The sequence below is a fragment of the Motacilla alba genome, chromosome 28 (assembly GCF_015832195.1).
Source record: "Motacilla alba alba isolate MOTALB_02 chromosome 28, Motacilla_alba_V1.0_pri, whole genome shotgun sequence".
NCBI classification, from domain to species: Eukaryota; Metazoa; Chordata; class Aves; order Passeriformes; family Motacillidae; genus Motacilla; species Motacilla alba.
The window spans coordinates 3,092,500-3,106,223 of record NC_052043.1 but is presented as its reverse complement, the minus strand read 5'-3'; the positions used below and the strand labels follow the sequence as shown (position 1 = coordinate 3,106,223).

The 13,724-nt window shown below is 48.9% G+C and overlaps 1 protein-coding gene across 7 annotated transcripts in view; it reads left to right on the top strand.

Moving 5' to 3' along the window:
• The window catches only part of LOC119712547 (DNA-binding protein RFX2-like), a 79,034-nt gene that overhangs the window by 37,924 nt on the left and 27,386 nt on the right, over positions 1 to 13,724 (top strand). For 4 of the 7 annotated variants that reach the window (XM_038163904.1, XM_038163905.1, XM_038163899.1 and 1 more), the window contains exons 2-3: positions 8,681 to 8,793; positions 13,463 to 13,552. In XM_038163904.1, the coding sequence (XP_038019832.1) occupies positions 8,689 to 8,793; positions 13,463 to 13,552 (195 nt within the window). In that variant the 5' untranslated portion in view covers positions 8,681 to 8,688. Of the gene's footprint in view, positions 1 to 8,680; positions 8,794 to 11,909; positions 12,306 to 13,462; positions 13,553 to 13,724 lie in introns of those variants that run through there. The other 3 variants (XM_038163900.1, XM_038163901.1, XM_038163903.1) reach the window with 3 other exon arrangements.

The following is a 13,724-nucleotide window of genomic DNA, read 5'->3' as shown; positions in this document are numbered from 1 at the left end:
ACTAAACCTCATTAATTCCTGATAATATTAAGGATGAACAAAGGTTATTTGCTGTATTAATTGAAGGTGAATTTTCCTGTCTAAAATGCCTTTGGCAATCCCATCCACCTCCAGGTTTCCTGCGGTTCTGGTGCATGGAACAGCTTTAGTTCTACCATGGAATTTTTGAGGTTGGAAAAACCCTCTGAAATCAAGTCCAATGAATACAAATCTTGATGAAGCTGAGCTTGTCTCTCTCCCGCCTCTGTAGAGATTTTAGCTGCAGGTTTATTTTCAATTCTCACAACAGGAGATGTCTGACAAGCTGCACAGGTGAAGATTAGGAATTCAGGATGCCTGGGTTTACCTGGAGACCCAAGGCTGTGGGCCTTTGTTCCCTGCTTGAAGAAGACCTGAAATAAAAAGCCTCATTAGAGCAGCTTCACCTGGAAAAATAAACTTTTCCCACCTTTAGGTCTTAATTTGAACTAAAAGCTGTGGAATTTTGTGGTGGACTTGGCAGTGATGATGGTTGGACTCGATGATCTTAAAGGTCTTTTCCAACTGAAATGGTTCTATAAATACATCCTATAAATACATCTATAAATAAATCTGATTTAACATTTCCTGTACCTCTAGCCAGTCATTTTGCTGTTGGATTTTTACGCCCCACATTTAAATCCCCTTTGAGGAGAAGTTGTTAAGCCCATTTAGGAATGGCAAGGACAGGGCCAGTGGATTTCTTACCCATGGAGGTAATAACACCCACCAGGCTTTACTGGGAAGCTTAAATCTAAGTAGCTATAAAGAAAAAACAACTTTATCCCAGAGGTCAAATAACTGATTGTTGTTAAAACTAACCAAAAACTCACTGAGGATCTTTTCCTTTCCCTCATTTATATCCCAGTATAATATTCCATTTCAAAACTCCTGCCAGAAATAAAAGGATGTAATAAAGGAATTTGAAAAGTTTAAATAAGATCAAAGGATGACCAAGCAAGTAAGCTCTGAAAAGCAAATTGAATCAAATAGTTCATGATCTGTTTTGTCTTTAAATGAGCAAGTGATTCACTGGAACAGCAACAATTTTAATGTTTTGAAAGCAGCACTAATAGAAATGTATGATTCTGTAGGGAGGGAATTCCTGGCTGGCAGGGTGGGCAGGCCCTGGCACAGGGTGCCCAGAGCAGCTGGGGCTGCCCCTGGATCCCTGGCAGTGCCCAAGGCCAGGCTGGACAGGGCTTGGAGCAGCCTGGCACAGTGGAAGGTGTCCCTGCCATGGCAGGGGTGCCACTGGATGGGCTTTAAAATCCCTTCCCATCCTAAATATTCCATATTCTGTGATTTTCTGAGTTGGCTGCTGCTATAGGGTAGCTCATAGGTTTGACATTTTCCCCTTAAAGAAATAAAGGGGAAATACGTGCATAAATTATTTTACATAATACATAAATAAAATATTTTACATGAATAAAATCTGCGAACACAACACCTAAATACCCCATGAGAACCAAGGCTGTGCCAGTCTCACCTCTGATTCATGTGACCTGCTCTTAAAAAGTAAAAACAAGGTGGAGGGGGAGTTCTATCCATGTCCAGTGGTGACTTGAAGAAGAAAAAACAAAAATAATAAAACCAAAATTGTAGTGGCCACAATTACAGCAACCCTGGGCCTGAGGAAGGCAGGGACTTAATTTCCCTTTAATTTGGAATTGTTTCTCCCTGAAATGCCAATGTGTTCCACTGCAAGGAGGCCTTGTAGCAGCTTTTTAGTGTCCAGAAGGTGCCTGTGAAAGAGCTTTAATTTGGAGATTGGAGCTGCCTGGGATGGATGGATGATGGATGGATGGATGATGGATGGATGGATGATGGATGGATGGATGGATGGATGATGGATGGATGGATGGATGGAAGGATGGATGGATGGATGATGGATAGGGATGGATGGATGGATGGATGGATGGATGGATGGATGATGAATGGATGGATGATGAATGGATGGATGATGGATGGATGGATGGATGATGGATGGATGATGGATGGATGATGGATGGATGGAAGGATGGATGGATGGATGGATGGATGGATGGATGGATGGATGATGGATGGATGGATGGATGATGGATGGATGGATGGATGGATGATGGATGGATGGAAGGATGGATGGATGGATGGATGGATGGATGGATGGATGGATGATGAATGGATGGATGATGAATGGATGGATGATGGATGGATGGATGGATGATGGATGGATGATGGATGGATGGATGGATGGATGGATGGATGGATGGATGGATGGATGGATGGATGGAAGGATGGATGGATGGATGGATGATGGATGGATGATGGATGGATGGATGGATGGATGGATGGATGATGGATGGATGGATGGATGGATGGATGGATGGATGGATGGATGGATGGATGGAAGGATGGATGGATGATGAATGGATGGATGGATGATGGATGGATGGATGATGGATGGATGGATGGATGGATGGATGGATGGATGGATGGATGGATGGCTGCTCTGCCACAGAGCAAGGACCAGCTCAGCAAAGGCAGACACACCAAGCATTGCCCTGATCCCTGTTCTGGCTCAGATCACCACAACTCCTTCCACATCTGAGGCCTCAAAATTATTTGTGTTTGAGGTTCAGGAGCTGATGGCTCCTGTTAAACTCTGTGGCCACTACAATTTTGGTTTTATTATTTTTGGTTTTTATTCTCCAGGACATCACTGGACAGGGATAGGACTTCTTCCCCACCTTATTTTTAACTTTTTAAAGAGCAGATTACATAAATCAAAGGTGAGACTGGCACAGCCTTGGTTCCTATGGGATGTTTAGGACTTCTATTTACATATCTTTATTTCTTTAAGGGGAAAATGTATAAAATCCATCTCCTGCATGGCAGAGCCCGTGGGTGCCCTGTGCCAGGGAGTTTCCCAGTGTTCTGCAGCATCTTCTCAGCAGAAGCTCCCTGGCTCAAAAGCCAGCCCTCCTGCTTCCCCCAGAGCCAAGCTTTGCTTCCTCCTCTTAGACCTGGCCTAAGACAGAGAGGTTTATCCCACCTGCAGCTCTGTCACAGGAGGGGTGACAGAAGCCATTCAAAGGTGGCTGTGGCCTCTGGCAGCCCCTGGCGCTGGGCACTTTGCAAACTGAGGAGCTAATTAATGATTAACAAAGCTTCTGGTGAGTCACACACGGATCAGCAGCATCCACCGTTTATTTTCTCAGTTCCAGGGCTCCTCACTGGGGGATGAAGAGAAAAAAAAAAAAATCAGTTTTTGTGGGGAAGTGAGCAGATGGGGCTGACCATGCAGAAGGAATAAAACCCTGGTGAGAATTCCAGAAGGGTTTAGGTGGGAAGGGACTTTAAAGCTCATCTTGTTCCAATACCCATGGCAGGGACACTTCCACTGTCCCAGGCTGCTCCAAGCCCTGTCCAGCCTGGCCTTGGGCACTGCCAGGGATCCAGGGGCAGCCCCAGCTGCTCTGGGCACCCTGGGCCAGGGCCTCAAACCATCACAGCCAGGAATTCCTTCTTCATTCCCAATTTCTAATCTAAATCTGCCCTCCTTCACCTTAAAGCCATCCCCCTTGTCCTGTCACTGCATGGCTTTATAAAAAGTCCCTCTCCAGCTCTCTCAGAGCAGCTTTTGGACATGAAAAGCTGCTGCAAGGTCTCCTCACAGTGCATTTATTCAGTGCATTGGCATTTCAGGGAGAGACAAGTTTCAAGTTGCTCGGCGTGGCTGGTGATGTCACAGGGGCCACCAGGGCCCTGGAAGGCATCAGAGACATCTGGATTCCAGGTTGCATCATCACTGAATGAATCAGGCAGATAAGGAGGCTGCTGCCTCTGGAAACCTTCTGTTTACACACAGCTAGCTGGGTATCCAAGCAAACAGCAGGGACAGGAAAGGAAATTCAGGAAAAAAAAAACCTAATAACTTCTGGGTGCTATTTCTGTGCTGCCACCAGCTCGCTCCGTGACCTTGAACAGGATGCTTCCCTTTCCCTGTGCTTCAATTTTCCCACTCCTAAAAAAGCCACAAATCCTCCCCTAGGCAAGGTGGTTCTCAAGCACTGATCTCTGTCAGAGCCTTTCAGAAGGACAAGGAGGAGCAGGACAAGCCTTGAGGGCTGAGAAAAACTCAGCTTGGCAGTGTGAAAATACCACCTGTGAGCACGCAGAGCACCTGCACGTTCAGAGCTGGCCCCTGGACACTCCTTGGAATGAGGGGGATGCTCCTGTCCCTGCCTCTGCAGGGAATTCAGGGACATGAACCTTTCATCTATCCCATAATCCTGGCAGCCTCTGGGATGGGGGACAAGGAAGCAGAAATGAAAGGTAAAAACACAGAGAAGCTAGGGCAGAGGGGTAGCTAATGACAAAGAGAAAATTGCTAAGTGAAAAGGAGATTAAATCAAAATAAATGGGGTGGGATTCTGGCTCTGTCACACATGAGACTTTCCTGAGGGGCTAGGATGGATTTTGCCCTTGTTGGTTGATGGAATTCTCCATCCTTTAAGGTGGCAACAGCAAGCTATGAAAAAAAAAAAAAAAAAAAAAGAGCAGTTATTTCTTCTTACATGCCTGCTTTTAACAGTTTTTGGTAAGCATGGAAACAATATGAACTGTGTTTCATTCATAAGGCAGCCTTGCCTCCGTGTAAATGGCCTTGCCTTTGTTCATCTCTCCTGCCTAAAGCAGCTCCAAAACGCTGGGGAAACAGAGATAAGAGGAGCATTTCAAAATATTTTCTATGTTCAAATTTGCAGGGGGAGTGGGGGGAAAGGAGGAGATCCTTCAAGGATAAAATTCCTTTATTACATCCTTTTATTTCTGGCAGGACTTTTGAAATAGAATATTGTACTGGGATTTAAATGAGGGAAAGGAAAAGATCCTCAGTGAGTTTTTGGTTAGTTTTAACAACAATCAGTTATTTGACCTCTGGGATAAAGTTGTTTTTTCTTTATAGCTACTTACATTTAAGCTTCCCAGTAAAGCCTGGTGGGTGTTATTACCTCCATGGGTAAGAAATCCACTGGCCCTGTCCTTGCCATTCCTAAATGGGCTTAACAACTTCTCCTCAAAGGGGATTTAAATGTGGGGCGTAAAAATCCAACAGCAAAATGACTGGCTAGAGGTACAGGAAATGTTAAATCAGATTTATTTATAGATGTATTTATAGGATGTACTTTTAGAACCATTTCAGTTGGAAAAGACTTTTAAGATCATCGAGTCCAACCATCAGCACCTGGAGGGGATGGAGCAGCATCCCCTGCACCCCAAAAGAGCCTGGGGAAGGAGGGGCTGATGCCAGAGCTGGCCCTGGGTGCTCTCACATTGGCACATGCCACTGTACTGAATAAATGCACTGTGAGGAGACCTTGCAGCAGCTTTTCATGTCCAAAAGCTGCTCTGAGAGAGCTGGAGAGGGATTTTTTATAAAGCCATGCAGTGACAGGACAAGGGGGATGGCTTTAAGGTGAAGGAGGGCAGATTTAGATTAGAAATTGGAAATGAAGAAGGAATTCCTGGCTGTGAGGGCAGTGAGGCCCTGGCCCAGGGTGCCCAGAGCAGCTGGGGCTGCCCCTGGATCCCTGGCAGTGCCCAAGGCCAGGCTGGACAGGGCTTGGAGCAGCCTGGGACAGTGCAAGGTGTCCCTGCCATGGCAGGGGTGGCACTGGATGGGCTTTAAGGTCCCTCCAACCCAAACCAATCTATGATGGAAATACAAGACCTAAATCACTCTCTACAACTCCCTGAAACGTGGAAGGGTTTCAGGTACACCTGGAAGGTGCCTGTGCTCAGCTGGGGCTGGGCTCTTTCTCCAGGCAGCACTGACAGAACCAGAGGACACAGCCTCGAGCTGCACCAAGGGAAATTTAGGTTGGATATTGGGAAAAGGTTTTTTCCAGAAAGGGTGACAAAGTTCTGCAATGTTCTGCCCGGGGAGGTGGTGGAGTCACCATCCCTGGGTGTGTTTAACACAGCCTGGATGTGGCACTGGGTGCCAGGGTTGAGTTGAGGTGCTGGGGATGGGCTGGACTCGATGACCTTGAAGGTCTCTCCCAACCCAGTGATTCTGGGATTCTGTGAATACCCCATGAGAACCACCCATGCCAGCCCCACCTCTGATTCATTTGACCTGTTCTTAAAAAACAAAAATAAGGTGAAGGGGAAAGATCAAGGCTTTGGGTGCCACATTTCCTCTCCTCCCTGCCCGCCGATGCTTTCTCCACCCTCTGGAGCCTTGGCTCAGGTGCCAGCTGGCTTGGCAGCCGTGCTGCCAGGGCATCAGCAGAGCTCTGCAGCACCTCGTGCTGGTTTCTGGGAGCACAGGAATTCTGTGTGTGCTGTCAGCTTTTCATCAGCACAAATTACCCAGAGCAGATGGCACACACGGATCTGAATGCAGTTCTCAGGAAGTGCAGGATGGCTTTAATGAGGAGTGAATTATTCTTTCTCCAGGATGTTGCACTGATAAATAAAATAATAACAAGTCCTGTTACTTGTGGCTTGGCAGTCCAGGACTTCTCTGTCTGTCTACCTTGTCTGGAAGTGCCATCTGCAGATTTGCTGGGAGCCTTTGTGTCTGGCATGGCTGTCATCACTGCCTCGTGGAACAAACATGAAAATCACACTGGGGTTTCTTTTGGCAGCAAACAATTCACCTTCCACCCTGCCCACGTCTCTCTGCTCTCTTGTGGCCACTGAGGGAAAGCAGAAGACAAGAAGTGCCAGCAAAGATGAGTTGTTGGTGATTTGAATCAGAGAATCAGGGAATATTCTGGCTTGGCAGGGACTTACAAGGATCATCAAAGTCCATCTTTTCCAAGTGTTCTTTTCTGATTATAGCTGCACTTCAAAGGAGACCTTGTGTAGACATAAAATGCCAAGAGCTGACCCTGCCAGAACCATTAATAGATGATTAAAATATCTCTGTCACCTCACCCACCTCTCTTCTGTGACCTCACCATGCTACTCAGAAAACCCTGGAGAGCTGCAAACCAGAGCCCAGGGCACAAGGGACAGAAAATCAACACTTTTGGAAAAGTTAGGGGACTAGATGTGGTAAAAGTGCCCCCCTCTCCTGCCCAGGCATCTCCACCTGAGCATTCCAAACCCAGCAGAGCTGCCTGAATGTTTGATTGCAGATAATCTGGGGCTGGAGCAGGCAAGGAGCTGGAATCTACTGGGAGAATTTTTATTTTCCTGATCCCACGGCGCTGTTGCAACTGGAATCTTCTCCCAGGGAGGTTTTGGCTAAAACCCAGGCAGAGGCAGTGATGGGGAGAGGCAGGTGCTGCCTTTTTATAGCAGAGCTGCAGGGATGGGGGAGCTGAGGGCAGCTGCAGGGGCCTGGGGGGACACAGGAATAAATATTGATTGAATTTCCCTTCTTTCTGGCCTGTTGGATTAATCTGGTAGCTGTGACTCTGTGGGTTCTGTATCTACTTTTTTCTCCCAGATGGGAGAAAAATTATTTGCAAGCTCTGGGGTTTTGGGAAGGTTGGGACAGTAATTGTAATTTGCTAATGAGAGTATGGACTATTGGGAAAAAAACACTTAAAAACCCGGTTTTTGGAGAATTTTAATATTTGGGGGGTTTTGTTGGTGGCTGAATGAATACTCAGGTAAATTCTGTAACTTCACCCCCCCTTGCATTTCTTTTGAATACAAATTAGCAGGTCCAATGTCCTTCAATTCCTCATTTTTTTCCTTTTTCCTCCTAATTTGCACAAAGGTGAGGGAAAAGTTTAAATAATGGCAGGAGAAGGGAAATAAAAGCCATCATAATGTTGTTTAGAAGCTCAGCAGTGAGGCCAGGAAAGCAGAAATGGCACTGCCCAAAATCTGGATGTTTTTAACCTTTTGATTTTGAAGTGACAGCAGAAACCCTCCTAAAATAGTTTATTAAGCAGGAAGTTTCACAAGAAACCGAGGAAAAAAGGCTCCCCCACCCCAAAAAAACCCTGAAAATGCCATTGTGTGCTGTCTCAGCATCCCCTGGTGTCCCCAGGGCTGGGACAGTGCCAGGAGGGAGAGCTGGCACTCAGGATTTGAGGATGCTGAGGGCACCATCAGCTCTGCAGGGCTGTGTGGCACGGGAGGGTGATGCTGTGGCTGTCTGGGGACCTTGGTGAGGTTTTGGGGCAAGGGCAGGGATGGGAGGGTGGAGATGCTGCTTCAGGGGGTCCAAAATGATGGTGAATTGCTGTTCTTGTGCTCTTCATCCTTGATTTTTTTTTCTGGCTATAAACCCAAGCTGGCCACCCCCCTTTCCAGTGAAATGTAGGTTTGGTTAAAAGCTTTTTTTGGCAGTAGTTAAACGTGATAAGGCAGAGGGGGAGAAATTATTTTAAAAATATGCCCCTGCTCTTCCCAATCATGTGTGATGCTCACTGTGACACAATAATTTTCCAACACCGCTTTTCAGTTAAATATAGAAGTGCATTTTCTGTTCCTTCCCTCTCCTCTCCGTGAAACAATTGTGCAACTTTCATTTTCCTTCACATAATTCTGCATTAAAATCAGCTCCAGGGACTAAAACCAGCCCTGCGTGTGGGACGGGAGCTGCCTCCCTTCCCTCTGGATATTCCCCAGGGATTTTACCCCTGCTTTAAATGGGTCGGGGGTGTGTGGCTGTGCTGCGCTGTCCCCTCTGATGTCCCTGTGCTGTCCCCAGCAGGGAGCATGCAGAGTCCAGAGGGTGGATCAGACTCAGCAGCTTCTGTGGCTCTTCACCCGTCGGCCCCGGCGCAGGCACCAGTGGTGCAGGCGGTGCCAGCCTCGCAGCAGGTAACGTATGCACAGCTGGGGATGCTGTTGCCATGGAGAAGAGCCCTGCTTTCCCTGGCAGAGGCATTGTAATCCCAGGTTTTGATAGTGGGGAGAGGGTTTTTAATCAGCTACTTCAGGTGGTGGGCACAACCTGTTGATAAAGGGGATGTCCTGTGGGTTTGAGCACTGCCAATCCACATGGGAAAGCTGGGGTTTGGAGTTTAGTTTAGGTGCCCAAAAGAGTCACTTTGTGCCAGCCTATTTTAATCCCAGGTTTTGATAGTGGGGAGAAGGTTTTTGATCAGCTCCTTGAGGTAGTGGGGGCAACTGTTGATAAAGGGGATGTCCTGTGGGTTTGAGCACTGCCAATCCACATGCAAGCTTTAAAAGCTGGGGTTTGGGGTTTAGTTTAGGTGCCCAAGGAAGTCACTTTGTGCCAGCCTATTTTAATCCCAGGATTTGATAGTGGGGAGAAGGTTTTAAATCAGGTCCTTGAGGTGGTGGGCACAATCTGTTGATAAAGGGGATGTGCTGTGGGTTTGAGCACTGCCAATCCACGTGCAAGCTTTAAAAGGTGGGATTTGGGGTTTAGTTTAGGTGCCCAAGGAAGTCACTTTGTGCCAGCCTATTTTAATCCCAGGTTTTGATAGTGGGGAGAAGGTTTTAAATCAGGTCCTTGAGGTGGGGGGCACAACCTGTTGATAAAGGTGAAGTGCTGTGGGTTTGAGCACTGCCAATCCACGTGCAAGCTTTAAAAGCTGGGGTTTGGGGTTTAGTTTAGGTGCCCAAGGAAGTCACTTTGTGCCAGCCTATTTTAATCCCAGGTTTTGATAGTGGGGAGAAGGTTTTAAATCAGGTCCTTGAGGTGGGGGGCACAACCTGTTGATAAAGGTGATGTCCTGTGGCTTTGAGCACTGCCAATCCACATGGGAAAGCTGGGGTTTGGAGTTTAGTTTAGGTGCCCAAAAGAGTCACTTTGTGCCAGCCTATTTTAATCCCAGGATTTGATAGTGGGGAGCAGGTTTTTGATCAGCTCCTTGAGGTACTGGGCACAACCTGTTGATAAAGGTGATGTCCTGTGGGTTTGAGCACTGCCAATCCACATGGGAAAGCTGGGGTTTGGAGTTTAGTTTAGGTGCCCAAAAGAGTCACTTTGTGCCAGCCTATTTTAATCCCAGGTTTTGATAGTGGGGAGAAGGTTTTAAATCAGGTCCTTGAGGTGGGGGGCACAACCTGTTGATAAAGGTGAAGTGCTGTGGGTTTGAGCACTGCCAATCCACGTGCAAGCTTTAAAAGGCGGGGTTTGGGGTTTAGTTTAGGTCCCCAAGGAAGTCACTTTTTGCCAGCCTATTTTAATCCCAGGATTTGATAGTGGGGAGCAGGTTTTTGATCAGCTCCTTGAGGTACTGGGCACAACCTGTTGATAAAGGGGATGTCCTGTGGGTTTGAGCACTGCCAATCCACATGGGAAAGCTGGGGTTTGGAGTTTAGTTTAGGTGCCCAAGGAAGTCACTTTTTGCCAGCCTATTTTAATCCCAGGATTTGATAGTGGGGAGCAGGTTTTTGATCAGCTCCTTGAGGTACTGGGCACAACCTGTTGATAAAGGGGATGTCCTGTGGGTTTGAGCACTGCCAATCCACGTGCAAGCTTTAAAAGGCGGGGTTTGGGGTTTAGTTTAGGTCCCCAAAAGAGTCACTTTGTGCCACCCTATTTTAATCCCAGGTTTTGAAAGTGGGGAGCAGGTTTTTGATCAGCTCCTTCAAGTGGTGGGGAAAACCTGTTGATAAAGGTGATGTCCTGTGGCTTTGAGCACTGCCAATCCACATGGGAAAGGTGGGGTGTGGGGTTTAGTTTAGGTCCCCAAAAGAGTCACTTTGTGCCAGCCTATTTTAATCCCAGGTTTTGATAGTGGGGAGCAGGTTTTGAATCAGCTCCTTGAGGTGGTGGGCACAACCTGTTGATAAAGGTGATGTCCTGTGGGTTTGAGTGCTGCAAGTTTTAAAAGCTGGGGTTTGGGGTTTAGTTTAGGTGCCCAAAGGGGTCACTTTGTGCCAGCTGGGTGTCTGCTTGGGTGAATTTCCTGCTGTCATTGTTTGGGGTGGCAGTAAGAGCAGGGGAAGGTGGAACAGTGCTGAGAGGTGAGGGCAGAGCTGATGCAGGAGCAACGGGCTGCCCCCACGGAGGAGTGGCCACAGCTCAGGGAGGGGATTGTCCCCTCTGCTCTGCCCCCCTGGCCTCCCCTGCCCTGCTGGGGCCAGGTTTGGGTCCCCAGCACAAGAAGGGCATGGACAGGACTGGGCAGGTCCAGAGGAGGCCCCGGAGATGCTGCCAGGGCTGGAGCCCCTCTGCTCTGGAGCCAGGCTGGCAGAGCTGGGGCTGCTCACCTGCAGAGGAGAAGGCTCCAGGGAGAGCTCAGAGCCCCTGGCAGGGCCTGAAGGGGCTCCAGGAGAGCTGCAGAGGGACTGGGGACAAGGGATGGAGGGACAGCACACAGGGAATGGCTCCCACTGGGAAAGGGGAGATTTTTGTGGGATCTTGGGCAGGAATTGCTCCCTGGCAGGGTGGGCAGGCCCTGGCACAGGGTGCCCAGAGCAGCTGGGGCTGCCCCTGGATCCCTGGCAGTGCCCAAGGCCAGGCTGGACAGGGCTTGGAGCAGCCTGGGACAGTGGAAGGTGTCCCTGCCACGGCAGGGGTGACACTGGATGGGCTTTGAGGTCCCTTCCAACCCAACCATTCCATGGTCTCTTCCTCGGGTAGGCAGATCTCAGCATTTTAATTTGCAGAGGGGCATTTGTGGGTAGTGCCCATGAATGTGCTGCACTTGGGAGGCCCAACAGGAGATAAGGGATGAACAGGAACCACCCAGTGCAAAATGGGAAGGGTTAAGTGAAACTGGTTTGGTTTTGTTCCTTTTTCTGCCTTTTGGGGAACTTGCAAAAGAAATTTCTGGCTCAGGAAGCTGGAGGGATGAGAGGATGGGTGGGTGTAACTCAGCTCACCCTTCTCCAGCTCCCAAGTGAGCGGCAGCAGCTGCCATTGGATGCTGATGGAAAGGAGCAATTAAAGATTGGGAATTGAAGGAATATTGGACTCTCCAGGAGCCATGGACATTCCTAGGGGGTGATCCAGAGTGCTGCTGTCACCTCCCAGCCTTCCCACCCATGGAGAGCGCTCCCTGCTGCTGTGGCAGGGGTGGGGACAGCAGTGCCCTGCAGTGCCAGGTGTCCCCAGGATCACAGTGTGGATTTGGCTGTGAGCAAAGGTTGGAAAACCTTTGGATTATGAAATCACCCACCCAGCTTCTGCCTGTGCTGGAGCACCAAGTGGAACTGCATGGATTGAGGAAAATCCAGGGGATAGTGAAGACTGCTGAAGAGGAGGAGCAGCCAGAGCCTTCCTTCTCCCCAGCAGGACAAAGAAAACCCTGGGAATGAGCTGCTGCCAGCAGGAATGGTGTGAGGCTGAAGCCCTTGGGGTCGTTGAGCACTGGTGCCCCTTTTGGTTTGAGCAGGATGGCCTCACCTTCCAGGTTGGGGACGACTCCTTATCTTGGCTGGAAGGTGACAGCAGAGCACAGGACAGGCAGTGAGCTGAGCCAGGGATGTGGCATTTGGCAAAAGCAGTGCCAGAAGATGGGAAAAAAGTAGGAGAAAGGAAAGAGTCTTTGATGTAGGTGGCACTGCCAAGGTCTGATTTCAAAAAGGGCTTGTGATGTGCCCACCCTGCACTGGTGAGGGAAAACAGGCCAGCTGATGGCTGAAATAAGTGTAGGAGCTCAGTGCAGGATCTCCAGGGAATGCAGCCTGGGGACTGCAGGTGGAGCAGCTGCCTGGAGATCTGGGCAATTGTCATAAACCTGTAATTCTGCTGGAACTGGATTTCTGGTTGTTACGCAGATATGTTGGGAGGGCTAAAAATCATAAATATCATGGTAGTTATCCATGGAAGTTATTTATGATGGTTATCATAAATATCCAGGTAGCCAGTAGTTCTCAAGGTTGCTTCTGGGATTGTTTTCTGGCTCTTTGTTCTGTTGGCCCAATCTCCTGGGTGTTTTTAAAGGATGTGTCTCCTTGGAGAAGGATTGAGAGGCCATGGAGATGCTTGGCTCTGCTCCCACTGCATCCCTTCTCTCCATCCACCACATCCCCAGGTTTGTGCTGCTGCACCTGAAGGTGCTGGGCACTCTGAGATGTCCTGACAACCTCACACTGAAAGGGGAGTGTAAGGCAGGGATGATGGACGTGCCAGGAATGTCCCTGTGCCCTTGGTGGCACTGCAGGGAGAAGCAGAACCCCTGAGCTTTGGTGCTGGCAGAAGCTGGCTGGGATTTCTTGTTGCAGGAGGCAGAGTGTGCTTGGGTTGAGCAGCTCTTAGAGGAGGAACTTGGTGGCCAATGTGGAGTGTGAGGAGTGATTCTTGTTCAGCTGTGGCTGAGCTTATCAATGAACTGCTGCTTCCTTTCGTGGGAAGATGATTCCTGTCAGAAATTTGCCCAAATTCAGGGGGCTGAGGTCAGGCTGGTGCACCCCACGGGGAGGGTGGGGACCACAGGGACACTAATCACAGGATGCCACTGCTGCTGCTGGTGTCAGAGGCAAGCTGGCCATGAAATCTGGGCAGGGAACACCTGGCTCAGCTGTGCCATGGACTGAAATTGTCTCTTCCTGTATCTTCTTCTTGCAGAGGGTTTTGGTCCAGGCCACGGGCTCCGCTCCCAAAGGGGCACAGATGCAGCAAATCTCTGTTCCCAGAGTCCAGCAGGTTCCACAGCAGGTAATGAACCCTGGGGACAGACACCCCTGCACCAGCAGGTCCCCAGTCCCACCTCTGAAACTGTGCCACATCTAGAAAAATCTTAATTAAAGACTTGTGGGCAGTCAGAGGGCTGGCATCACTTTCTCCAGCTCTCTCCCTTCTTAGACTGATGACAAAAGAAACTCTCAAG